General features: G+C 42.6%; 1 protein-coding gene across 3 annotated transcripts; it reads left to right on the top strand.

Moving 5' to 3' along the window:
* The first annotated feature begins 1,162 nt into the window (after positions 1 to 1,162).
* Positions 1,163 to 24,623, top strand: LOC309698382 (ubiquitin carboxyl-terminal hydrolase 37-like). 3 transcript variants are annotated; one of them, XM_082520778.1, is made up of 19 exons: positions 1,163 to 1,335; positions 17,979 to 18,047; positions 18,147 to 18,319; positions 18,414 to 18,499; positions 20,003 to 20,083; positions 20,282 to 20,337; positions 20,636 to 20,708; positions 20,818 to 20,901; positions 21,403 to 21,458; positions 21,703 to 21,759; positions 21,854 to 21,985; positions 22,077 to 22,200; positions 22,286 to 22,437; positions 22,543 to 22,642; positions 22,783 to 22,859; positions 23,037 to 23,145; positions 23,756 to 23,813; positions 23,982 to 24,139; positions 24,226 to 24,623. In XM_082520778.1, exons 4-19 carry the CDS (start codon positions 18,464 to 18,466, stop codon positions 24,229 to 24,231), a joined length of 1,359 nt encoding a protein of 452 aa, XP_082376904.1. In that variant the 5' UTR covers positions 1,163 to 1,335; positions 17,979 to 18,047; positions 18,147 to 18,319; positions 18,414 to 18,463; the 3' UTR covers positions 24,232 to 24,623. The 3 variants fall into 3 exon arrangements, with proteins under 3 accessions (XP_082376904.1, XP_082376905.1, XP_082376906.1); XM_082520779.1 differs by lacking the exon at positions 1,163 to 1,335 and adding an exon at positions 1,633 to 1,719; XM_082520780.1 differs by lacking the exons at positions 1,163 to 1,335; positions 17,979 to 18,047; positions 18,147 to 18,319 and adding an exon at positions 18,684 to 18,764.
* Positions 24,624 to 26,023: the final 1,400 nt, after the last annotated feature.

The following is a 26,023-nucleotide window of genomic DNA, read 5'->3' as shown; positions in this document are numbered from 1 at the left end:
TGGTTTGATAATGCATCGCTATGAATTATGGAATGTAATTACTTCCTCTCATAAAGGATGCTTTAGTGTCTCCTCTGCAAAAAGAGGTAATAAAGGTAGCACTGAAGCACATTTCCTTTTGAGAGAACTTAACTAGCTCTGACTGTGGCCACAGAGACTTCAGGTTCAGTGTTCAGACGGATCAGGCCTGTTCAGTTTCCACCTGCTGCTGACACAACTCCACGATTCCCTCAGGGATTTGAATTCCAGGTGCAGAATTTTAACCAGGGACAACCTTGGATCAAAGCTGGACAACTGCTCAGCCATTGAGTCCACTTCTCTTGGAGGACGGTGTCTTGTTCTTGGCTGGGAAAGATGAACTCTGAACACTTACACATGTGAGTGAGAAGCGGGGAGAGAAGCTGCTGCCTGCGAGTTTGCTGTAGGAGAAGTGCACTGGCAGAGAGAAGAGAGCTTGAGTTTGACCAGGTACCAAAGCAAATTTTTCATACTGGACAAATAATGTAAATATGACGGTGTATCACAAAAGATTGATATCAAACTGATCACTTGACCTATATTATGTTACTTGCTCTTCAAGTGAATGAACAAATGGCGAAATGAAAAGCCGAACAACAATGCTGTTTTTTTTAGAGAGTCTTAGCTTACATGTGTGTTTATTTCATATTTTCAGTTATTACCTTACACAGCTAAATAAAGCACTCTAAATCGGTTTTAGTTATGCAAGAAAGTGCAATAAACTACAAAAAAATTGAAAATCGTTTTTGTTTTTTTAACATATATTTCTAGTTAGAGAAATTTAAGAGGCTTATCCCTCAAAACTGTAAATACAAAAAAGTTGCATAAAATAGTTTCCCACCACAGGAAATTTCTTTTGAGTGTCTTCATAGTTTTATTTTTGAAATACACCAATTTTTATATACTGCAGGAAAAACGAAAACAAATATTATAGTCCTAATTTGCAAAAAAGCAGCATATGCATCTAAATAAATTATTTCCAGCAGTGCAATTTGAGTTCTAAGCATCCCAGACACGACACAGAAAGTCATAAAGTCAAACATAACTTTTAAAAACACCAGTATATGCTCATGAGGCCCTGATGGTAAAAAACTACATTTCCGCGAAAATGACGCCACTTCCGGTTTCGGGACAGGTAATGCGATAGTTCACGCTGTCGTCTATTGTAACTAGGAAGTGGTATGAACAGCTGATCGGATCGGCAAAGCGTGTTTCTGGAATATTATGTTTTTGTTGCTGCAAGTGCTTTTTATGCAGTTTCTGCAAAGCTATATGTGGAAGGAAACTGTGACCTAGGACAAGCTGATGGCATAAGATGTAAGTACAACTCCTCCGGTTTCATATGCAAAAAAAATTATTGCTAGCTTACATGGCTGCAGTGCTACCGGGATTTAAAAGTAGTTGCGCAAAACGGAGCGTGCCCGCTCTGACCGGTTTTAAAGGGTTAAAGCGTGGAAGTACTGACCTTACTTTGAGTTTGATTCTGTAAAAAGTGACAAAAACATTAGCTGTTCACTGCATGGGAAGAAAACATTCTTTTTACAGCGAAACTCCCCCCCCCCCCCTAAACTTCCGAGCAAGCACTGAGTACGCTGCCACGGTAATGTGAAATTCACAGAGAAACTCCCAGATCCTTCCACTGACTGCTGCGACACACCTGCACCAGGGCAAACCTCCGCCTGCCCCACTCCTGCTATACAGGTGAAATAGAGCAAATAGAGAAATAGAGCAACAGGATTGCTGAGTCTTTGATTTTATTTATTTTCTGCTGTGTTTTACTTGCATCTATTTAAAAGAGTGAGTGTAAATGGCCTGCATTTGTATAGCGCTTTTCTAGTCCTTAACATATTTGACATAAGATAAAAAACAACAACAACATGAAATCCAACATACCTGATAAAAAAGGTAAAAGAAAGAAAGGCCTCCAAGTAAATAATTTGCCCACTCCGGCTTCTACGACCAAATACAAACAGTAGGGAAGAGGGTTAGCTCAACCCACCACAACTTCCAAGCTAGCAAGGAGTATATATTCATTAGGGCTGAACGATTATGGAAAATAATCTAATTGCGATTTTTTGCCCCAATATTGCGATTGCGATGCGATATGCGATTATTTTTTAAGGTATTTGTCTTCTGTATTATTAAACAAAGACAAGCAATACATCATATAGTATGGCCAATACTATATTACATTAATTTTAAACTGTTCTTTCCTGGAAGACAGACCTCTGTTATGATGACATGAGGTGATGCATGAATTGATGACTGACATTTTTATTTAACTTCTTCAATCACAACAGTATATTTGAACATACACAATAGTTTATTTTTAGCTTACAAACATCTGAGCATAAAGTGCTGACAAGGAACCCTGGTGTAAACATTAAAATGAAAGTCAGTACAATGTGCAGATTGCAGAAATATACATAAAAAAAATCAGTGGCTTTACCACACTCAGTTTTTCGACATCTGTGAACTACTAGACAGTCATTCAATTAAAAAATAATATTAAATAAATAAAACTAATAAATAAAAAATACACACATCTTACTGATCTCTGCAGTCAGTAACATTACACATAAAGTGCAAACATAATAGCAATTGTATAAACACACACACAAACACGCCTTTAAAATTTAAAGGCGTGAAATTGGACGGTCTAGCCTTCTGATTAGCGTCACCGCTGTCTCGGTGGAGTTTAATAAACTCGGCCGTCTGCTTCTTGCTATCTAAAATATAACCAGACACTGGTGTAACTTCTCGACTGTCTCATACTTCTGTTTAATAAGTTTTCTGTTTGACGTTTAGTCAGCTGTGTGAAAACCAAGGAGGAACCCACCCGGGGGATTAATAAAGTTTTATTTTATCTAATCTAATAACTTTAATCTCAGCCAAACCGATTTACTCACGAACAAACAAAACACTGAAAAAAGCCCAACAATAACATTTTTAGGTTGTCTAAGTGACTTATATATTACGTTTAACCCGAGCAGCGAAACTCCGCGGTGATCTGAAAATGATGTGCTGGGAGTTGTGCCGTTCTCGGCCGCATCAGTAACCCTCGAGCTCCCGGCTAGCTGTCGAGCTGGTGGGTAGCAGACGCCTCTGAAAACGTCGAAGCACTTTTGCAAATATGGGATATCTTGATAAACCGAGCAGATATTTGATGTTTACACAACTACTTTCTCGCCTGAAAATATGTTAAAAGTTTATTTTGTGACCCAGAAAGATTAGTATGAGTAATTTTAAAACTTAGTAGCGGCCGCCATTGCTGGAAACTGGAGTTTGGCTGGGCCGCGCTATGAATTCTGGGATATGGTAGTAATTTGGACAGCCTTATAATTGCAGTATAATCGCAGCCTTTGCGGTTAGAAAATTGCACTTGATCATGTCGCGATATTATCGCAAATGCGATATATCGTTCAGCCCTAATATTCATGCTAGCATTTAGGGCACCTAAAACACATTTATGATACACACATACTACACACTTATAACATTAACCAGCCAGCCCACCAAGATCAGGAGCACCTATCATAGGAGGGGTCTCATGAACGCCATCTTCGACTGGGTCAGCGGCGGATTGCTGATGGATCCATGATAGTGTGCGGTATCACACTCGCCAATGCTGGAGACGGAATCCACAGTACGGGTGGCAGGAGGTACGCTCCTGTGTCCCCAAAAGATGTCACAGACCCATCCAGGTCAGACTCAGGGGGGCCACTGACAACGCTCACAGCAGGATGTGCAGGATCGTCGTTCAATGTTGTATCCAAGGGCAAAAAGTTAACTTGAAGGAGCAGGTTGCGATGCACCACACGCTCATGACCTTCTTTGTCTCTGATACGGCAGATGTGAAGAGCAGGATCCAAGTCGACTACCGTGTACACAACAGGTCCCCATTTGTCAGAGAGCTTCCTTTTTCCTCTGACTCCCTTGTTTGCCAACAACACCTGGTCCCCTAGTGATAGAGGCAGACCCTTCACCTTTCTGTTGTACTGGTCAGACTGGTGTCTCTGCTCCATCGTGATGTGCTCCTTGGCTTGGAGCATAGCAGAGCACAGGTCATCCATCAGTGACTTGACATAGATATCATAGTCACAAATGGTGTCATCATGAAGGACATCCCGAAACATGAGGTCAATTGGCAACCTTGGGACCCTCCCAAACATCAGGTAGAATGGCGCAAAGCCGGAGGTCTCGTGTGCTGTACAGTTATACACAAACGCTATGGACTGTATCATCTGCGGCCATTTCTGCTTACATCTGGGGGGGGGAGGGACCGTAACATGTTTCCAAGGGTGCGATTAAATCTCTCTGTGGTACCATTACCCATGGGGTGGTATGGTGAAGTGTGGGATTTGGCAACACCACCCAAAACCAGAAGCTCTGCAAGCAGCTCACTCTCAAAACTAGCTCCCTGGTCAGAGTGAATGCGCTGAGGGAAGCCATACACACAGAAAAATCCATCCCAGAGCTTTTTAGCAACTCTCTTAGCTGTCTGATCCGGGCAGTGGAATGCATGTGCTAATTTTGTGAAGTGGTCAGTAATCACAAGGACATCCACAGACTTGTTGTTGCTGTCCTCAGCTGACCAGAAGTCAATGCACACAGGTTCCAGTGGAGCACAGGTCTTAATGCTTTCTAACGGGGCCCTAGCTGCTGGCTCTGGGGTCTTGCTGAGAACACACCTGCGGCAATTTCTCACATGATCGCGCACATCCTTCTCTATATCATACCAGAAGAAACGCTGACAAGCCAAGGAGAGTGTGAGTGTGCGAGGTTGACCTTGATGACCAGCATTGTCGTGTATGCCAGACAGCACCACTTGTTTTAGGGAGTCAGGTACCACAAACTGGAATCTCTTGTGTTTGGCCAGTGGGTCCCTCACAACTCTGTAGAGGACACCATTGAGGAATGTGAGCTAATCCCATTGTTTCAGGAGCAGCAACATATGTTGGTGCTCTGACAAATGGGGACCTGTTGGGTCTGCGCTTACGCTCAACATAGCGGGCTACTCTGGAGATCCCCTGTTTGATGAGACAGGAGATCAGCATGGGACAGCGCATGAAAGACATCACAGTCAGGTGGACTAATGGAGGTCAGGTGACCAGCGAGGGATGTTGCACGCTGGCGAGAAGCAGACTCCCACTCACAGAGGGAAGGCATGTCATCAGTTGACAGAGACACATCAAGCACAGCAGAGGGTGGAGCACTGCGTATCGATTGAGGTTGACAGGTCAAACGGAAGGCATCTTGGACACTGGCATCTTTCACATCACTGATTTGCTCTAGCAGCTCAAAGTAAGGCTCCGACAGGAGGCGCTGGGCCAAAGGCCTCACAAATGGTTCCCTGCTCAGGGTGTCTGCCACGATGTTCAGCTTTCCAGGAGCATATTTGATCTCAAAGCAGTATGGTGCAAGCTTAGAGACCCAACGCTGTTCACAGGCATCCAGCTTTGGCTTAGTCAGAATGTATGTGAGAGGATTGTTATCAGTCCAGACAGTGAACCGGTGACCCTTGAGCCAGTGGCTGAATTTATCGCACACAGCCCATTTCAGAGCCAAAAATTCAAGCCGGTGTGCTGGGTATTTGGCCTGACTGCGGCTGAGAGACTTACTAGCAAAGGCTATAGGTCTTGCTCTCTCCTCACCAGTTGGCACCTGGGATAAGACAGCACCCAGCCCATCCATGGAAGCATCAGTTGAAAGGATGAATGGCCTCTCAAAATCAGGATGTGCCAGCACCGCACAGCTGAGGAGTGCACCTTTGAGTCCCTCAAATGCCTTCTCGCAAGCAGGAGTCCAGTCTTGAGGGGTGAGCTTACGAAAGGTTCCAGGTTTCCGACTCCCATGGCAGCCTTTAGTCCTCTTCTGACCGGCAGTTAGAGCAAAGAGTGGCTTTGCAATATGAGAGCACCCTGGAATGAAATGCTGGTAAAACATCACCATGCCAAGGAAGGATCTCACTTTCCTCTGAAAAGGGGTGCGACCGTCACCATCCATAAGGTCAGTCTTCTGAAAACTGGCGATAACCCTCACTTTATCCCGATCAACCGAGACACCACCAGCATCCACGACATGACCCAAAAACCTCACATAGCGTCTGAGAAAGTGACATTTTTTCTGCGTCAGCTTCAGATTGCTAGTCCTCAGGCGAGAGAAAACAATCTCGAGACATTTTAGGGCCTCCTCTTCTGAAGGTGCAAACACCAGCAGGTCATCAAGATAACACAGGAGGCTGGAAAAGTTCAAGTCACCAAAGATGCTGAGCATCATCCGCATAAAAGATGCTGGGCTGTTGCATAGACCCTGGGGAAGTCTGTTGTACTCATACAGGCCAAGAGGTGCAGTGAAAGCCATGTACCATCTGTCAGACTCATGGAGGGGAATGTTGTAGAACCTGGATGTGAGGTCCATGGTGCTGAAGAAAGCATTCCCACCAAGGGCAGCAAGGCAGTCAGCCTGATGGGGCAGTGGGTGAGCATCCTTAACGGTTTTGGCATTGAGCCAGCGGAAGTCAGTGCATATCCTCAAGTCACCTGACTTCTTCCAAACCATTACCAGTGGTGCGGCGTATTTGCTGGTGGACTTACTGATGATGCCTTTCATCTCCATGTCTGACAGCACCTCTCGCAACTTATGATAGTGAGCCGGGGGTACTCTGTGATAGGGAAGCCTGAAAGGGTGGTCGTCAGTGAGGTGGATATGATGGACAAAGTCTTTCACCTCACCACAGTCCAGTTTGTCTCTAGAGAACACATCTTGGTAAGTCAACACAAGCCCCACCAATTTCCTCTTCCACCCATCTGACACTTCACAGCCCTCAATGTCAATATCAGCCAACCCAGCGTCTTTGAGTAGCTGTGCAGAGTCAGGCACAGAGTCTGATGAGGGAGGATTGCAAAATGCATGTAAGAAGAAAAATACCTTATACAGAGAATTTATAATGAACAGAAGTACAGAAGCTGAAAATAAATACAAGAAATATAAAAATAAATTAACGAGTATTTTAAGGTCATGTAAAAAGGAATACTATGAAAAATTACTGATTATGAATAAAAATAATATTAAAGGGATCTGGAAAACATTAAATACCATCATCAAAAAGGGCTCGGGGCAGGCAGACTATCCTTCGTATTTCGCAAATAATGATAGAAATATTACTAATATGAGAGATGTGGTAAATGAGTTCAATAAATTCTTTGTAAGTGTTGGGCCAGACTTGGCTGAAACAATTCCTGATATAACAGATTCTGTAGAGAAAGAAACTAGACTCATTGACCGCAATCCTCATTCAATGTTCTTAACGGTGGTGGAAGAAATGGAAATCATTGATATTGTTGGGAAATCACAAACAACAGGTTTGACCAGCCCACAACCCCCCCACCCTCACCTTCACTACAGAGTCCAATCCCCACTCTCCTACCTCCCTCGCTTCCCCCCTTCCTGACACCATGACACCCCCCTCCTCCAATCCCTCTCTCAGCAGCAAGACATCTCCCCCCCTCCCCTCTGCCCAAACATCTCCCAGTGTCACAGTGGATCAGGTCAGGAGACAACTGAGGAAGCTTCGCCCCAGAAAGGCAGCAGGCCCAGACAAGGTGTGTCCTAGGATGCTAAAGGCGTGTGCTGCTGAACTTGGGGAGCCGCTACAACGAGTCTTCAACCTCAGTCTGCGACTGGGGAGAGTGCCCGCCCTATGGAAGACATCCTGCATCGTCCCGGTCCCCAAAAAGAACCGGCCCAATGAGCTGAATGACTTCCGACCGGTGGCACTGACGTCACATCTTATGAAGACTCTAGAGCGGCTCTTCCTCAACCTCCTCCGACCACAGGTACAACATGCCCAGGACCCACTACAGTTTGCATACAAGGCGGGTGTCGGAGTGGAGGATGCCATCCTGTACCTCCTACACAGAGCCCACTCATACCTGGATGGGGGAAAAGGCACGGTCAGGATCCTGTTTCTTGACTTTTCCAGTGCCTTTAATACCATCCGGCCCTGTATGCTTCAAGAAAAACTGAACAGGATGGAGGTGGACCCCTGCCTGGTGGCTTGGATCTCCGACTACCTCACCGACAGACCACAGTACGTCAGGCTGAAGGACATCACGTCTGACACTGTGGTCAGCAGCACAGGAGCACCACAGGGAACTGTGCTGTCCCCTCTTCTCTTCACCCTGTACACCTCTGACTTCTGCTACAACTCTGAATTATGCCATATTCAGAAGTTTGCAGATGACACGGCCATCATGGGGTGTATCTGGAATGATCAGGAAGAGGAGTACAGAAGTCTGGTGAGGAACTTTGTCGCATGGAGTCACACAAACCACCTGCAACTCAACACCTCAAAGACTAAGGAACTGGTTGTGGACTTCGGGAGGTCCAGAGAAGGTCCACTGCCGGTTCAGATAGAGGGGGAGGAGGTGGAGGTGGTCAACAAGTACAAGTACCTCGGGCTGTGGGTGGACAATAAACTGGACTGGTCATGCAACACAGAGCACCTGTATAAAAAAGCCCAAAGCCGACTGTACTTCCTCAGGAGGCTGAGGTCTTTTAACATCTGCAGGAAGCTCCTGAGGATGTTTTACCAGTCAGTGGTTGCTGGAGTACTTTTCTATGCTGTGGTGTGCTGGGGGAGCAGCACAGCAAAGAAGGACTCATGCAGGCTGGAGAAACTGATCAGGAGGGCTGGCTCTGTGGTCGGCATGAAGCTGGACACTCTGGTGACAGTGGCAGAGAAAAGGACATTAAAGAAACTGATGGACATTATGAACAATGCTGGGCATCCTCTGCACACGGCCATTAACAACCAGAAGAGTCTGTTCAGTGACAGGTTGCTTCTCCCAAAGACAAGAACTAACAGACTTAAAAACTCCTTTGTCCCACACGCCATCAGACTGTTTAACTCCTCTCTGGAGGGGAGAGGGAGGGGAAACAGGAGGACAAAGGAGGGGGGAACAACTAAGCTGTAGTGCCTCTTCACCTCACTGTGCAATACCTTTTGTGCAATACTTTTGTAAATAGTCAACGGTGCAATAGACTCAATACTTGAAATGTGCAATTCACTTGTATTTTTATTTTTATTCCTATTTATTATATTTATCCCCTTCGTATATTTTATTTATATTGTCTCTGTATTTATATATATGTGTGTGTGTATAACTCTGTAACTTCTGTCGGTGCTGTGCTTTTTTGGAAATCGAATTTCCCAGAGGAACCCACCCGAGGGATTAATAAAGTTCTATCTAATCTAATCTAATCTAATCTAATCTAATCTAATCTAAAAAACTCTACAGACTCTGACGACATTGATATGGAAATCGTTAAGAGAGTGATAGAGGGCATTTCCAAACCCTTAACACACATTTGCAATTTGTCCTTACAAACTGGTACATTCCCAAAACAAATGAAAACAGCTAAAGTAACACCACTGTTTAAAAATGGTGACAGACACCAATTCACAAATTATAGGCCTGTCTCTCTACTTTCTCAATTTTCAAAAATACTGGAAAAAGTCTTTAGTAATAGACTTGACAAATTTATAGATAAACACAAAATAATAATGGATAGTCAGTATGGTTTCAGATCAAATAGATCAACATCATTGGCATTAATGGAACTGATCGAAAATATCACCAACAATATAGATAAAAGACAATGTATAGTTAGTGTTTTCATTGACCTAAAAAAAGCTTTTGACACAATTAATCATGACATATTACTTGATAAACTGGAGTACTATGGCATTAGAGGAGTGGTGTTAGAATGGGTAAAGAGTTATTTGAGAGACAGGCAGCAATTTGTGAAAATTGGGGAATATCAATCAGAGTGTATGGACATTGTTTGTGGAGTTCCGCAGGGGTCAGTATTGGGACCAAAGCTGTTTATCCTCTATATCAATGATATATGTAGAACATCAGATATACTACAGTTTATTCTATTTGCAGATGATACAAATATTTTTTGTGCTGGAGAGAATTCACAGCAGCTTTTGGAAATTGTCACACAAGAAATGATTAAACTGAAAACATGGTTTGATAGAAATAAGCTATCATTAAATTTGGAATTTATGTTATTCGGAAATTGTAAAAAAGATGCAGGAGCAAAATTATTAGTAAACAATGTTGAAATAGAGCAAGTTTCGGATACAAAATTTCTGGGTGTGATAATAGATAACAAAATCTGCTGGAAACCTCACATAAAGCATATACAAGCCAAACTGTCAAGAAGCATCTCCGTACTGAGTAAAGTTAAATATTTTTTGCCTTCCAAATCACTCCGGGTACTTTATTGTTCACTTATATTGCCATATTTGGAATACTGTGTGGAAATTTGGGGAAACACATATAAAACTGCACTTCAACCAATATGTAAAATTTAAAAAAAAGCAACCAGGATGATTACTAAAGCAGGATTTAGAGACCATACTAACATCATGTTTTTGAAATTAAAAATACTGAAGTTTATGGATCTTATAAAATATAAAACTGCAAAAATTATGTACAAGGCCAGATACAATATGTTACCAGGAAATATACAGAGGATGTTCTATGACAGAGAAGGAGACTATGAATTGAGGGGGAAATTGAATCTAAGGATTCTTAAAGCACGGTCAAAGGTTAAAACCTTTTGTGTCACTATTTATGGGGTAAAACTGTGGAATAGTTTTACTATAGATCTACAGCAATGCTCAGGAATTAGTAAGTTCATGAAAATACTTCGAAAACTGATTTTGGAAGAATATGATACCAATAAAGATGATCACCCATTGTATGTATAAAAATATCAAATTATATCCAAATTATATCAATCACGGTAGCCATGTTTATATAGGTTCTCCTCGTGTATTGTGTGGAGTATGTGATGATGGGAATTAGGTGAATTATGTGGGATCAATAAGATGTTGAGCAGGGGTAGGAATTAATAAGTATGTTCATACTTCTTCCTACTCCTTTTCAGACCAAACATTGTTACATTATGTCAGACGATTTTGTTTTATTTCATTATTTTTATTTTTTTGTTTATCTGAACACATACGTGTGTGTGTGTGTATATCTACATATATATTCGTATCTGTAAATGAAAATATATGTAGTGTGTATATATTGTTTTTTTGTTTTATATGTCTGAAACAAATAAAGATACAACAATACAATACAAAAAAAACTGGTATGCTGGTCAGTCAGAGTCTCGCAGAGACCTTGAGTGATGGGCAGGTCCTCTACAGCAATACAAGGAAAGACATCCGCAGTCTTAGCATTGCGACGAAGTGTCACAGGGCTCTCTGTTGGGTTAAGGACTTTCATAGGGACCCAACGATCTCCCCACATGGGTGTTATAATGTTCCCCACCATTATATTCTTTGGAGTGGAACGGGTTGACGTGGGTTCCACAATGGCAGTACTTTCTGGAGACACAAGGGCAGAAGCTGGCAGCTTTCCCCAAACTACATATTATTTTTGTGGCAGGAGAGTGACACTCTTCCGCAACCTGACTGTACCTACTTTATCTGGCATCACAGGAGCAGACCACCGTGAGATACAACTCAGCAACTGCAGGAAGTCTTCACAATCAGTGCCAGTGTAATTGGAGTTAATAAGCTCCCAGTAATTTGTATCAGCCTTCATCTTCTGAATGATGGGCCGGATCACATTGCTCCCCACAATGAGTTCATCTTTTTGCCCAGGAACCACAAACGTTGGCACAAGCAACCTAGACCCATATATTTCCAAATCACAGATGCATTTGGGTTGTGTGAGAAGGCCACCGCAACCAACCAGCACCACATTTTCAGTTGTTTACGTCACTCAACACAAGCAGAACTGCATCACTGCAGCAGAAGACACATCGTCCACATTCAGAAGCACATCTCTGTATAGTGACTGGTCTTGTGATTTAAACAGGCAAATGTTCAGCATTCAAACTACAGGTGAAAAATAGTCAAACCAGATGTTTCCCCCCGTTATGTTAATATCAGCTAGTCAAGTACACACCTACACAACATGTTAACAAACCGTGAAAAAAAGCCACACAAAAAATGAACGATTGCTGGTAAGGGTTTCTATACATTAGTATTTACGAAGGGTATGTTGTGACTTACCTTCCAAATTACAGTGGTCCCTCGCTATAACGTGGTTCACCTTTCACCTCGCTGTTTCGCAGATTTTTTAGCGCAAGTTTGCATGCTTTTTTTTTTTTTACGTCACCTTGTGTCCTGATCGCTGCAGACGATCTCCTCCGTGACGTCTCTCCTGTACAGTACAGAATCGCTGCATCGATCACTAGCAGTGTGACTCTGAAGTGCAGTGGATGTCGACGAAACGTTTTGCACTGTCAAAAAATAAAATTGGCTACTTGATTTCACCTATCGCTGCTTATTTTTAGAACATAACACCCGCGATAAACGAGGGACAGCTGTTTACAGATACTGAGAAATATAACATTTGAATCCCTTTTCTCTTTTGCTCTGAGGCGCGGGTGAAAAAATCAACAAGTCGATGAAGATAATTTACAGATATATTGGGTAAATGCCCAAGACATCTATAGAAATGTAAATCGCGGCTTGATTCATTCATTTTCTTAACTTGTTTTGGACCGTAAACAAAGCGCGAATAGGACACCGGAAACAAAGCTCCCCACAGGAGTTTCCGCACCGGAAGTAGCATATGCTAACGTGCACATAGTTTTTTTTTTTTTTTTTTTTAACGTGCTCATAGTCTATCACCTGATTTCAACAGCAGCTGACGTAGGCCGTGTCCCAATTAACAGCGGCCTCCCATGGACGAACATGATTATGGAACGCCAGGACTGCCATAATGAATTAATTAAATACACCATTAAATAATTAATTAAATGTGGCAATAATTAATTAAAATTGGAATTAATTAATTAAATAAATAGTTATGATATATGTAATTAATTAATTATTGACACATTTAATTAATTATTTATGTATTTCACGTTTTAATTAATTATTGACACATTTAATTAATTAATTATTGACATATTTAATTAATTATTTATGTATTTCACATTTTAATTAATTATTGACACATTTAATTAATTATTGACACATTTAATTAATTATTTAATGATATATTTATTTATTTCATTTTGGCAGTCCTGACGCCTGGCTCTCGTCATGAAATAATTTTATCTGTCAGCCTCACCCATCAAACTCAGGGGGCGGGGTTAAACCATTGCTTTGGCCTGGTGGCCATTGTTTCTAGCACACAACAACCGGCATGTGGAAGCTAACAGAACTGAGCTTTGAAAAACCCTGTTTGTGTGTTACCAAATACAGTTTTAATATTTTTTTAGCCGAGAATGTAGTGGTTTAATCTTCATGTGTCTGGTCGGTTTGTCAAGATACAGCCTCTTTGCAAAAGTGTTTCGATGATTTCGGAGATGTAGTCCCAGTCTCACGGCAAAGCGTGGGATAGACCCGCTCGCCTCACAAGCAATCCCACCGACAAAGCGCAGGCCCCGGTACACAGCTGTAGTAACCCCCGCTGACTTCTTTTACTGAGGTTATATTTATCGGTGTTTTATTTCCTGATGTTCTTATGTGTCCTACGTGTTTCAGTCGCCAATTCTGAATTATAACTAACATTAAAAACATGTTTAAGGAGGAGAGAGAGCAAATAAATCTGTTTAACATCTGATCTTTGGGTTTTTGTTCAGTAATCAGCGTGACCTGTGTATAAACACATAAAAGAGATAACGTTGGTGTTTCCGTCATGTAGTAACTGCTGGCTTTAACTGTACAAAGGTTGTTCGACACTATGAAACACATACAGACTTCATGATGTTCGGCTAATATTTTTATTGTGAATATTAATCATGCTGACCTCGCTCTGTACACCACGCAGCGAGGTCAGCATATCCACGATATCCTCAGCTCCATGAGTTAACACAAAGTTTCCCAGCTGACTATCTAACTGCCAACTATTCCAGAGACGTGAAAATATACAGCATAAAGAAAAGTGTAAGAGACTCAGCAGCAGATTAGAATAACAGTTTGTGGCGTGAATAAGACACGGCGGGACCACGGAGCAACGTTCAGAGTCATCTTTATTTACATCTCACCACACCACAACACCCCCAAACCCCTCAGTCCCCGTGTTTTTAACTAGGCGGGCGTGATTAAGGATGCCGTGCAGGTGCGTCCGCCCTCCCTGCACGGCACCGCAGACCACGCCCCACCACATACCCCCATCGCCCGATTGAGGCCGGGGAGCCATCCGGCCGAACCTACTCCCCCACCGCCAGTGGGAGAGGGAATCAGCCCGGACAGCTGGCACCCCCAGGCCCCGGCCAAGCGACGGGGAGGTGCGAGTTCAGGCGGCCGCCCGCGAATCCAGCGGCGCAGGCAAAGCTGGTTCGGAAGTCGGACACGTGACAGGTGCACCCGGCGCGGCCGGCACAAGCGTGAGCCCCAGCTCACAGGTGGCTGGGCAGAGGTGTGGCGTGTACAGGCCTCTGGTGGTGGTGAGGCCGTTCTGGCGAGCACGGCGATCTCAAGCGTGGCGCCCGCCTCGCTCGCCAGTTCCACTCGAGCAAGCTCCCCTGGCACTGGGACCTCCAGCTCCTTGCGCGGCCCCTCCGTCACCGCTGTCGCTCCCTGCTGGAGCAGCCCATAGCGCGACTCCTCCGTCACTACTGCTCCCTCCGCCGCCACTCCCGGCTCGAGCAGCCCCTCGTGCAGCTCCTCTTTCTCCAACCGGCGCAGACCCTCGCGCACCTCGTCTGCCGCCTCCGGTTGGAGCGGCTCATCCACCACTCCCGGCAGGAGCAGCCCTTCACCTGGCTGTTTCCCCTCCTCCGGCAGGCGCAGATCCCCGCGCGCCTCGTCTGCCACCTCCGGCTGCTGAGGTGCCTCACGCGGCTCCTCCACCGCTTCACTGTCCTCGGGACACACCTGTGGGGGTGGCGCCCAGAGCAGCGCCGCCAGCTCCCCAATCCTTTCCAGGTGCCGCTCGGACTGGTCCTGCAGCTCTTCCTGCTGGCGACGCACCTCCGCCGCCTGCTCCCGCTGGGCGGCCGCCATTTCGGCCACCCTCTGGGCCAGCTCCTCCATTCCCTGGCTCCGATATGGACCCGCCGTGCTGCCTCCTGGGTTTCGGCACCAATGTGGCGTGAATAAGACACGGCGGGACCACGGAGCAACGTTCAGAGTCATCTTTATTTACATCTCACCACACCACAACACCCCCAAACCCTTCAGTCCCCGTGTTTTTAACTAGGCGGGCGTGATTAAGGATGCCGTGCAGGTGCGTCCGCCCTCCCTGCACGGCACCGCAGACCACGCCCCACCACACAGTTATACATTTAATAAATCACCAAATGAATCCAAGAAACGAGCAAACCTGTTCCGACAATTTGAATTTGTATTCCCTCAGCTGCAGACTCGCTGCTGTTTAAATGTTTGAAAAGGAAGATTAGATATAAACAAACGTCAAACATAGACTCAGTCTGCCTTCACATTTGATATGAGGCCAGCACGTATAGTGGCCTCAGCAGGCTATTACTGAAATACACGTGCTATATCATAAACTATGATATAAACAGGGAGGTCCTATTAACATGTTTAGTTTTAAAGGACACCTTCCTGCCTTTAGTCTCATTCATGAGCAGTATTCGTTTTCTTCTAACATCCAGAAGTCTGCACAATGTGTTTCATAGTTTGTAACAAGCCTTTGACAGGTAAACATAACATGACCGAAAAAGCAAAAAAAAAAAAAAGAGAGAGAGAGAGAGTGTTGACATAAGAAGAGAAAATGCTCTCAATTATGGAGACAGGCAAATGGTTCATTTATGTTTGATGTGTGTTTATTCCTCCCTAAATATCGTCGGTGAAGTTTGCCATGCACGTCAGATTTTCCTGCGCATTTTTATACCTCTGCCAACAGAGAGAGAAAAAAAATCACATTCTAACAGACAGCTGGTGCTTAGAATACAGTTGAATAACTATTAAAAAACAGATGATATTTAGATGATAGTTCAGTCTAACACATGTGCCAGTGAACCATTAAACGTCTGTGAAACTATGCAGTTATGAAACGTAACTTTAACCTCAGCCAAACCGATTTGCTCAGTTGTAAATAAAACAGCGAAGTAAACGTGACCCGACAGACAGAACCTGAGTGAATGAAGTCCAGCGTTTAACCACTGAGAGCTAAAACTCAGCTGAGGTTTGAAAGCTGTGTGCCGGTGATTGGACATCAGCCGCTGATAAAGCTGGCTCGCCTATAAAGTGCTCTGTAAGGAAACAAGCTCCAGCAGCTCTGCGCTCGGGGAAAATACTATATTTACTTATCTTGTGCAGTTAAACTGTGACTATCACCAGGTAACGTAGGCGTGTTTCTTGAATTAGCAGCAGGTGTTAAACAGCTGACAGATGAGGAGGAGGATGCATGCAGGTAAACTGAGGGTCTGCTGAGCTGATCGCTGGTTTCGTGAGAAAAATGTCAGCTCGTTCTTTATGTTACAGAAGCACAGAGACACAAGACCAGGCGGAAAGAGACGATCGTTCGGTGAAAATGAGAATCTGCGAATGCAACATGTGGAACACGGAGAGTGGAATATGTAAACAAACCGGTTAATGTACCCCCTCGGTGCACTCTGCATGCTAACTGTTAGCAGAGCTAGTGAAATCTCTGAAAACATCTGAGCACTTTTGCAAACATGTTCTATGTTGACAACCTGACCAGACATACCGACATTCGCGGCTAAAACACTGTTAAAAGTGTAGCTGGTGACAGAAAAACGGCCTGTGATTTGATCTGCATTCTGGGATAACTGGCTGCCCCAAGTCTACACAAGCAATCGATTATCTAGGATCGACCTGTTTTGACTTACTTTGCACGGCAACCAATCAAATGTTAGAGAAGCTGCATGGGCAGCGTTAACCCCGCCCCCTGAGTTTGATGGGTGAGGCTGACAGATAAAATTATTTCATGACGAGAGCCAGGCGTCAGGACTGCCAAAATGAAATAAATAAATATATCATTAAATAATTAATTAAATGTGTCAATAATTAATTAAATGTGTCAATAATTAATTAAAATGTGAAATACATAAATAATTAATTAAATGTGTCAATAATTAATTAATTAAATGTGTCAATAATTAATTAAAATGTGAAATACATAAATAATTAATTAAATGTGTCAATAATTAATTAATTACATGTGTCATAACTATTTATTTAATTAATTAATTCCAATTTTAATTAATTATTGACACATTTAATTAATTATTTAATGGTGTATTTAATTAATTCATTATGGCAGTCCTGGCGTTCCATACATGATAGAGCCTGCCTGAAACTAGGAGAAAAATTGAAACGGGAGTGGCATCCAGGGAGGGAAACGTGGGTGTACGGGGCGCGGGAGCCAACCCTGATGCGCGGCCTGTGAAATGCGACCCAGGGGTACTCTGGGACCCCCGGGGTCCGGAGCTGCCCCGAAGGGGAGCACAAGGGTTAAGCCCACGTTGGCAGCTTCAGTGCTAGCATAGCCATGGTCACTGACTTTAGCATGCGACGACGTCTTAACATTGGGGTTTGACGGCACAAATTGCAGCTTTGCATTCTTAATAACCTTTTAGACAAATTGCATCAATATGATTGTATTTGGTCCCCCTTTACAAGCTGGCTTTCTGTAACTTGAAGAACAGAGGAGTAATGACAGAGTGGTGGTGTGGGAATTGGTGTGCGAAGAAAGAATAGGATAACTTCCCTTTGTTTTGTTGTTGTTGTTGTTGTGTTTTGTTTTTGTTTGTTTTTAAACTATTTATTTATGTAGTTATCCTTAAGCTCTGTTATTGAAGTTTAAAATGAAATAAATAAAAATTGTTGATGATAAAAAAAGTTTAAACTTCAAAGCTCATGCATGCATGCACATCCAGTGCTCAGTGTCTAATTGTGTGTTTGTGTTTTTACCTTTTTGCAGTAGCGCAGTGAAACATTTGGGCGGTGGATAAATAATGGAAAATAAAATTCAGACTACAGACAGCTTCAGGTGAGTACACGTGGTGCACAAGGACCAAAGCTCACCTTCTCAACCTGGACAAAATGAATTATTTTACACTGATACTGTAAACTTTTGTTTGTGTGTCAGGTTTCCATACATCGGAAACAGCTGCTGCATCTGTAATTCTGTCCGTCCCGAGGAGAGTCCACACTCTACATCCTTGGCTCACCTATAATGACGCACAGGTGCTGCACACAACTGGATCTGCAGCTTGTGAGGAACAGCAGCACTCAGCCTACATCCTGTTTTACAAGATTAACGTAAGAAGACACAGCATCTCATCCTGAAGTGAGAGAATGGCACGCCAGCTGCAGCCTAATCCAATCTCTCTTCTTTTCTTTTTTCGGTGCCCAGACACCCTTCAGTTTCATCATGTCATCCCTAACAATACAATGTAGAGTTGGATGGAGGATGAAGACAGCAGAGAGCAAAAGAAACAGGTAAGAGCAGACAGGTAGTCAGAGTTAACAAAAACTTTTAAAGCCAGTGTAGCTTCTGTTTTGAACACATTTATTGATGACAATTTTACATAAATAAGCAGTGTGTTATACTGTTATCAGATGTGGAGTCTCACTAACCACTTTAATAGTGACTTGTGTCTCAAATACTGTTTATTTGTCTTAGTTACAGATAGTGAAATAAAAATGGAACGAGAAGCGTAGGATTTTGAATTGATACCATTGGTGCATCTACTAAAGTTCTGGGGTCAGTTTGAATATCAGTGACCTTGACCTTGAGTTCAAGTTTTCTGAAAATCTTGTGAATGCTACAACTCTGTGACGAGAAGTAAGTCTCCTAGGTCTTTAAATTTGTATATAGGTGAATCTAGTAGGAAGCTGAAGGGTTGCACTGCGGGCCATCTGTAGAGGTGTAGAGTCAACAACCTGTCTGTGAACGTGGACAAAACAAAAGAGATTGTTGACTTCAGGAGAGCACAGTGGGATCACTGCCCACTTAACATGAATGGATCCTCTGTGGAGGTCGTCAAGAGCACCAGATTTCTTGGTGTCCACCTGGCGGAGAACCTCTCCTGCTCCCTCAACACCAGCTCCATAACCAAGAAGGCCCAGCAGCGTCTCTACTTCAAGCAGAAGCTGAGGAAAGCCCATCTCCCACCATCCATTCTCACCACCTTTTACAGTGGGACTAACAAGAGCATCCTAAGTAGCTGCATCACTGTCTGGTATGGTAACTGCAGCGTATTAGATCGCAGTACCCTACAACGGATTGTGAGAGCAGCTGAGAAGATCATTGGAGTCCCTCTCCCCTCCTTATAACACCCGCTTGCTGGAGGACCCCACACAGCCTTCAAACACACTCTTCACCCTGCTGCCTTCTGGAAAGAGGTCCCAGAACATCCGGGCCCTCGCTACCAAACTACGGAAAAGTTTCTTCCCACAAGCCGTCAGACCCCTGAACACTCAGTGACTGCACTGGCACACGCACACCTTCACACATGTCACTACCAAGCACTTATCTGCAGTATCTCACACTCATACACATACATACAGACACCAAGTTACTTTTGCACAATACTCAGCATTTTGCACATTTCCATTGTCTTGTGTCTGTATCGTCCTGTTCTGTCTAGTTTTGCACTGTTTTGTCTTGTTTATTTTTGCAATTTATGCACACTGCACTTTATGTAGTCCTGGGTTTGTCCGTATATGTCATATATAGCACCAGGGTCTCGGAGGAACGCGGTCTCATTTCACTCTGTACAGTACCTCTGCACGTGGTTAAAATGACAATAAAAGCCACTTGACTTGACCTGTATTTTGTAGCAGTTGCTTGGAGACGAGCACCATACAGTTCAAATGAGCATACATTCCAAAATATGCAAATGAGCCCCATACATCATAATGCTGATGTTTGCTGTTCAGGGTATGAACGTTCTATGCTGAAAGTTTATAAATATACAACCTTTGACTGCTTGTTTTCAGTTGAACTTTTGCAAAGCTGAGGAGATTTTGGCTGCGATCACATCAAGTCCAAAGATGTTTAAACTTCTTTTTCACAGAAAGGTAAGTTTGAAGAGACTCGCAGCACATTTCTCTGAATGTTTTCTTATGGTAAATAAGCATTTTTGAAACTTTTAAGGAAGCTTCTTGGATGATTTCTGTAAAAACTGAATTTTGAATCCAAATGAAGGATATTGTATTTTCTTACCATATACTTTGTTTTATGCCATTACTGATGTTGGTTTTCTTGTTTCTAAACAGAAATCACACAAACAAAACGTGGCAGAGAAGGAAATTCCTTCTACGTCTCATCAGAGGTAAAGAAATGCGCCGCTCTTTAATGCTGCTGGAGATATTTATAGCAGTGGTTTAGTTGGAGCTCTTTTATTTCCCTTTTATTGGTGTTTTGCATTTACATCTTTTTTACTACTTCTAGTCTTGTCTATAATTTCTATTGATTCAGAGATTAGCGTTTGAAAATGTAGAGTGTAAATGTACAAAATACATGATTTTGTTCCATTACAGTTATTAATTTTTATCTGCAATCTCCAGCATGTACTCCTTGTTAAAAATTTCCACTTTGAAAAATAACATTTACACTTTTGTCCTCATCAGCATCCCGGATGCTTGTGTTGCTGAAAATGGTCAAAAGAAGAAGAGAAAATGGAGACACCTCTGCTGTTCCTCGGTTTGCTTTTACACGAAACATATGAAATGCACATTCTCTTTAAATTGCACTTGTTAATTTAAAGTGACTTTACTTTTTTAATAAACTTATGTTTGTTCGTCCTCTGCAGCAAACTGACAGCGATGCAGAGGCAGAGAGCAACACTGTGAAGACACAAAAAAAGTGTCGCTGGTTTCTTTTTAAATTCTGGAAGGTATGTTTTATGGAAAGAGTCACTGTCATCAAGCATTTACTCATCACAGTTGAATGCGAAGAATTAAGAGCAATTTAGCACATCCATGTCCTCAAATTAAGTTCAAAGATGTTTAAACGTTTTTCTTTTCACAGAAAGGTAAGTTTGAAGAGACTTGCAGGATGTTTCTCTAAATATTTTTTATGTTAAATAAGCATTTTTGAATCTTTTAATGAAGCTTGATGGATGATTTCTGTAAAAACTGAATTTTGATCAGAACCAAATGAAGGATTTTGTATTTCATAGGACAAACTTTAAAACTCAATTTAAAGCATGAATAAATTGTTTTTAATTTATTTAAAGATATTCCTATATATCTGCTTCATGAGCTGACAGCTCACTAAAGTGATAAATAATATGAAATAATACCAAATTTTCTAACTGGACACTTTTCATGGAGAGACTCCCTTGGTATGTTTGTTTTATGCCATTACTGATGTTGGTTTTCTTGTTTCTAAACAGAAATTACACAAACAAAACGTGGCAGAGAAGGAAATTCCTTCTACGTCTCATCAGAGGTAAAGAAATGCGCCGCTCTTTAATGCTGCTGGAGATATTTATAGCAGTGGTTTAGTTGGAGCTGTTTTATTTCCCTTTTATTGGCATTTTTCTTCCACCTTGTGTATTTACATCTTTTTTACTACTTTTGGACGTCCTCCAAAATGTTTCAACTTCAAAGCTCATGCATACATGCGCATACACTGCTCAGAATCTTGACATCTTTCCTAATTTTGTGTTTGTGTTTTTACCTTTTTGGAGCAGTGTAGCATGCGGTGGGAAAAAAATAGAAAGTCAAACTGGGACTATAGACTGCTTCGGGTGAGTACACGTGGTGCACAAAGACTCACTTTGTCAAAGTGGAGAAAATGAATTATTTTACACTGATACTGTAAACGTTGCGCGTGTGTGTCAGGTTTCCAAACATCGGAAACACCTGCTACATGAACTCCTGCCTGCAGAGCCTCCTCAACATTGAGGAGTTCATAAGAGACATCAGGCGTCAGGGGGTTTTGTGGAGCACAGATCCAAAAGCTCAGCTCTTAAGGTGCGCTACGTCAACCTTCTACTTTCTTCAAAAACCTGAAGAACAAAGAGATCTAACAGCAGAAATGTCTGTTTACCCTTCCTTTCTACAGAAGGCTTATTGATGTCAGGGACTGTCACGAGTCAACAGATTATGGCCTTAAAGATCACCACCTAAGAGCTTTTAAGAAGGCATTCAGCAGTCAAGCTCCTGAATACACCGGCAGTGCACAGAAAGTGCGTCAGCTATTTGGACATTTCGTTTTTTGCTTTACCTTCTGATTTTGATGTACTGTTTTAAATCTCTCTGCTTTTCTTTCAGGACGCTCATGAATTCCTAACATTATTCCTCGATGAGGTCAAAAGGCTCACACCTCACCTGGAGAGGAACGCAGCTCTCCTGGGCCAAAGTTATAGCTGCCCAGTAGAAGACCATCACATTTTTAAAATGGAAAACATGAGGACATGCAAGAGGTAAGCCTGTCTTTCAGAAACGCAGAGCTGGTTGCAATATTTTCATATACCTCTTTTCCACGTACCTGATCTTTACTTTAACTACGTTACTCCTGAAATGTGTAGCTGCGGTCACCAATCATCACAGCAAGAGGAATTCACCAGCTTGTCTCTAGACCTTGTTCCAGAGGGGTCTATTATAAACATGTTAGAGACATACTTGAAGGTAAGATCACAAATTCCAATAGAGTTGTCGTATCAGCGATCTTAACACACCTTTTTTGTTAGTGTTTGTGTGCATGTGTGTGTGCATATGTTGAGATTTCTTTCTACCATAAAGCCTGTCTTCTCTGTGCTGTTGCTCAGGAACAAGAAATAGAATTTCGCTGTGATTGTGGAGGGACGGCCTCAGAACTGAAGTCGTCTTTTGATACACTGCCAAGGTGAGTAAGGTCACATCAGAATTGATCGACTGACCAGGTTTCCAAACTGTGGCGCATCAAATATCAGAGTTCTTCGAGACAATACTTGAGCAGTCGTTTTCTCCCATCTTCTGTTTGTGTTTGACACTCGTTCTTCTTATTTTCTACCTTGTTTGTGTTTTTTTTCTTTTCTGCCAGAGTTCTGATCTTGCATCTGAAGAGGTTTGGCTTTACACAAACCTACAAGATTAAGAAGGTGGATGACCCCGTCAGGCTGCAGAGGGACTTGGTGGTGCCATCCAATCAGGTAAAAACAGACTGCAGAACGTCTCAGGCTACGTCCACACTAGCCCGGATAGATTTGAAAACTCCGTGTCCACACTGGCGTTTTCAGTCATTTTCAAATAGTTGTGCGTCTGCATTGAAACGGCCGAAAACGCTTACGTTCCAGTCCTGCGCATGCGCAAAAGTGAGTGAGAATTACAGAATTTGAAGAAAAGCTATCCGGAGCATGTACAAACTGATATTAATCTTTTTTAGGGCTGTCAAAGTTGAGAGCAATCAAAACAACTGCTGTCTAATGCACTCGGCTTATCTTTGTTTAATTGCTCACATGACTGCATCACATGACCAAAATGCGTCATCGTTTTAGAAAGTCTGCGTTTTCGAGTGTCCACACTGCGATGGGACAACTCCGTTTTGAAATGTATGCGTTTTCGAGAGCGTTTTCAAGATGCTGTGTTTTTCCTTGAGGAAAACGCCGTCTCGGTGTGGACGGGAGGTCAAAGCGGAGAGAAAACGATGCGTTTTCAAACGAAAACGCATTAGTGTGGACGTAGCCTCAGCAAATCAGCTTAATTATGGCACTGATGTGAGACTTTATGAAACTAACACTCTTTGGATTTGTTCCTTCTCAGGGTGGTGGCTGTTATAGTCTTTGCAGCATCATCAGTCATTATGGAGGCACAGAGTCAGGTAAAACAACAGACTTGTGACAAACAGAAAATGAAACTTGCTACTTTTCAGTGAAGGACTCACACACAAAAGCTTTTGATGTTCTAAGAAGCACTAAGTCAAAATCACTGTTTGCTTGAATCAGTTGACTTCCAGAAGTTGGATTCATTTGTCTTAATGTGATTTCAGGACACTACATCTGTAGTTCTGTCCATCCTGAGGAGAGTCAGCACTCTACATCAGATCGCTGGCTCACCTATAATGACGCACAGGTGCTCCACACAACTGGATCTGCAGTTTGTGAGGAACAGCAGCAGTCGGCCTACATCCTGTTTTACAAGAGAAACGTAAGAAGACACAGCATCTCATCCTGAAGTGAGAGAATTTTTAAATGTCCTGTTACCTTGTTAACCAGTTTTGTCTTCATTCTCAGTTCTGAAACAGGAAATGGAAGGAAGGAAGGAAGTTAAGGTCATCATCATGCTGAGAAGGAAAAGCAGTCGTCCCAGCCCACCATCGCACACTGGAGGACAAGTATAGGTAAGTATTGCCCTCAGGAGGGAGGGTCCTGCCAGAGAGCCTGGTCCTCCCAAGATTTCTTCCTCCAGGAGGGAGTTTTTTCTTGCCACCGTCGCCCCACATTCACTGGTCTCATCAGCAGGGACATTTTTAACCTCCTAAGACCTGAACTTTCATGGCATGCATTTTTAATTCCTCTGTGCCATTTAGGTTGATTGGGACCCGATGAAGGTAAAAACCAAGACATCAGATTCAGACTATCTTTTTTTTGTTTCTCAAAAGAATGAGATCCACATATGAGGACATTCATTTTAAATTTCGATTGAACAGTGGCAGTGTCATGTCCTCCCTCATAAGTGGATATCAGGTTTTTGAAGAGCAAAATTTTGTATTTTGGTCTAGACAACCCAAAATGTTATGTCTACATATGTGGACACCAGGTCCTAGGAGGTTAAAACAAAATCTACTAGAGATCGTCCTTTTCTGGACCAGTGTTTGGCTTGCTCTCTGGGAACAACAAATTAGTGCTGTCAGCGTTAACGTCATTAGGTAAAATGACGTTAACGCTGACAGCACTAATTTGTTGTTATTATTATTAATATTATTATTAATTTATTTGTAAAATAAATTAAATTAAAAAAAAACAAAGAAATGATTTAATTCTTTATTTTATTTTGTTTTATTAAAATCAAAATAACAACAAAAACAAAAATAACTAATAAAAAAATATTAAAAGTATTCAGCAGTGTTTTGTGAAATTTGTAATGAGCCTTAGTTAAGTTGATATCACAGAAGTTTCTGAATCATTTAGATTGTTCAACAAACTGATTCACTCAGGTAAAGATGGTGAGCTGGAGCAATGGTACCCTTGGAGTTCAGTTTAAGTTTTCAGACAAATATTCCCTCGATCAGTTGCAGCTTCTGCTTTTAAATAAATGATTTAGCTGCAAATGTTTAGCTACAGGTAGCAAAGTCCAAAAGTGACACCAGCCAAACATGCAAAAAATGCAAGATGGTGGTGCGCACAGATACAGCGGCTCTATGCTCTCCACTTACCCAATTTCACTGTGCAAGAAACTGCACAATGACAATAAAAAGCTCTAAGTCTAAAACAGTTTCCTGTCCAGTAAAATCGGGCAATTATTCGCTCCAGAGTTTTATCCTACTCCAGGTGAGCAGCCATCGACTTGTAATGAGCCAGCTAAAACAATAATTTCTCAGTGGCTCTTCTGGCACCAACAAGTGGGTGTGTTCTTCCATCGTGCAAGTGTCACGACACACTGAACATGGTCTGAACATGGATTTTCCCTCGATATGTCTTTTCCACCAGTACTATGGGGTATTTGTGAATATCCATGACTGACCCGGCCAGGTGGCCAGCTGGTCTTTGGACAGGGTCACGGCAGTTTCAAGGTTCAACAAAATCCCTTTCACTGACAGACTGAAGGAAAGCTCCTCAAAAATGGAGGGTCTTCAAGCTCCTCAGTGGCAGGAAAAGGTTTCCCGGACCCAGTGTTGTATATTTGTTTCCCAAAAGATTGAACTAGTGGAGAGAAATCAGGTTCTGAAACCATCCAGAGGACAAAGTCTCCAACTGGTTTGTGGAAGTCCAGTTTCTCCAAATTAATCAGCGGGTGAAATGTCTCTTCATGGATGGTTTTGATTCTGTTGTTATTCACGAACAAAGCCGTCAAAGCAGCATATGAAAGAAA

The sequence above is a fragment of the Aulonocara stuartgranti genome (genome assembly GCF_965226115.1).
Source record: "Aulonocara stuartgranti genome assembly, chromosome: 22".
Taxonomy (NCBI): Eukaryota; Metazoa; Chordata; class Actinopteri; order Cichliformes; family Cichlidae; genus Aulonocara; species Aulonocara stuartgranti.
Note: the sequence above shows the minus strand (reverse complement) of the source record. Positions and strands in the feature narration are given on the sequence as shown.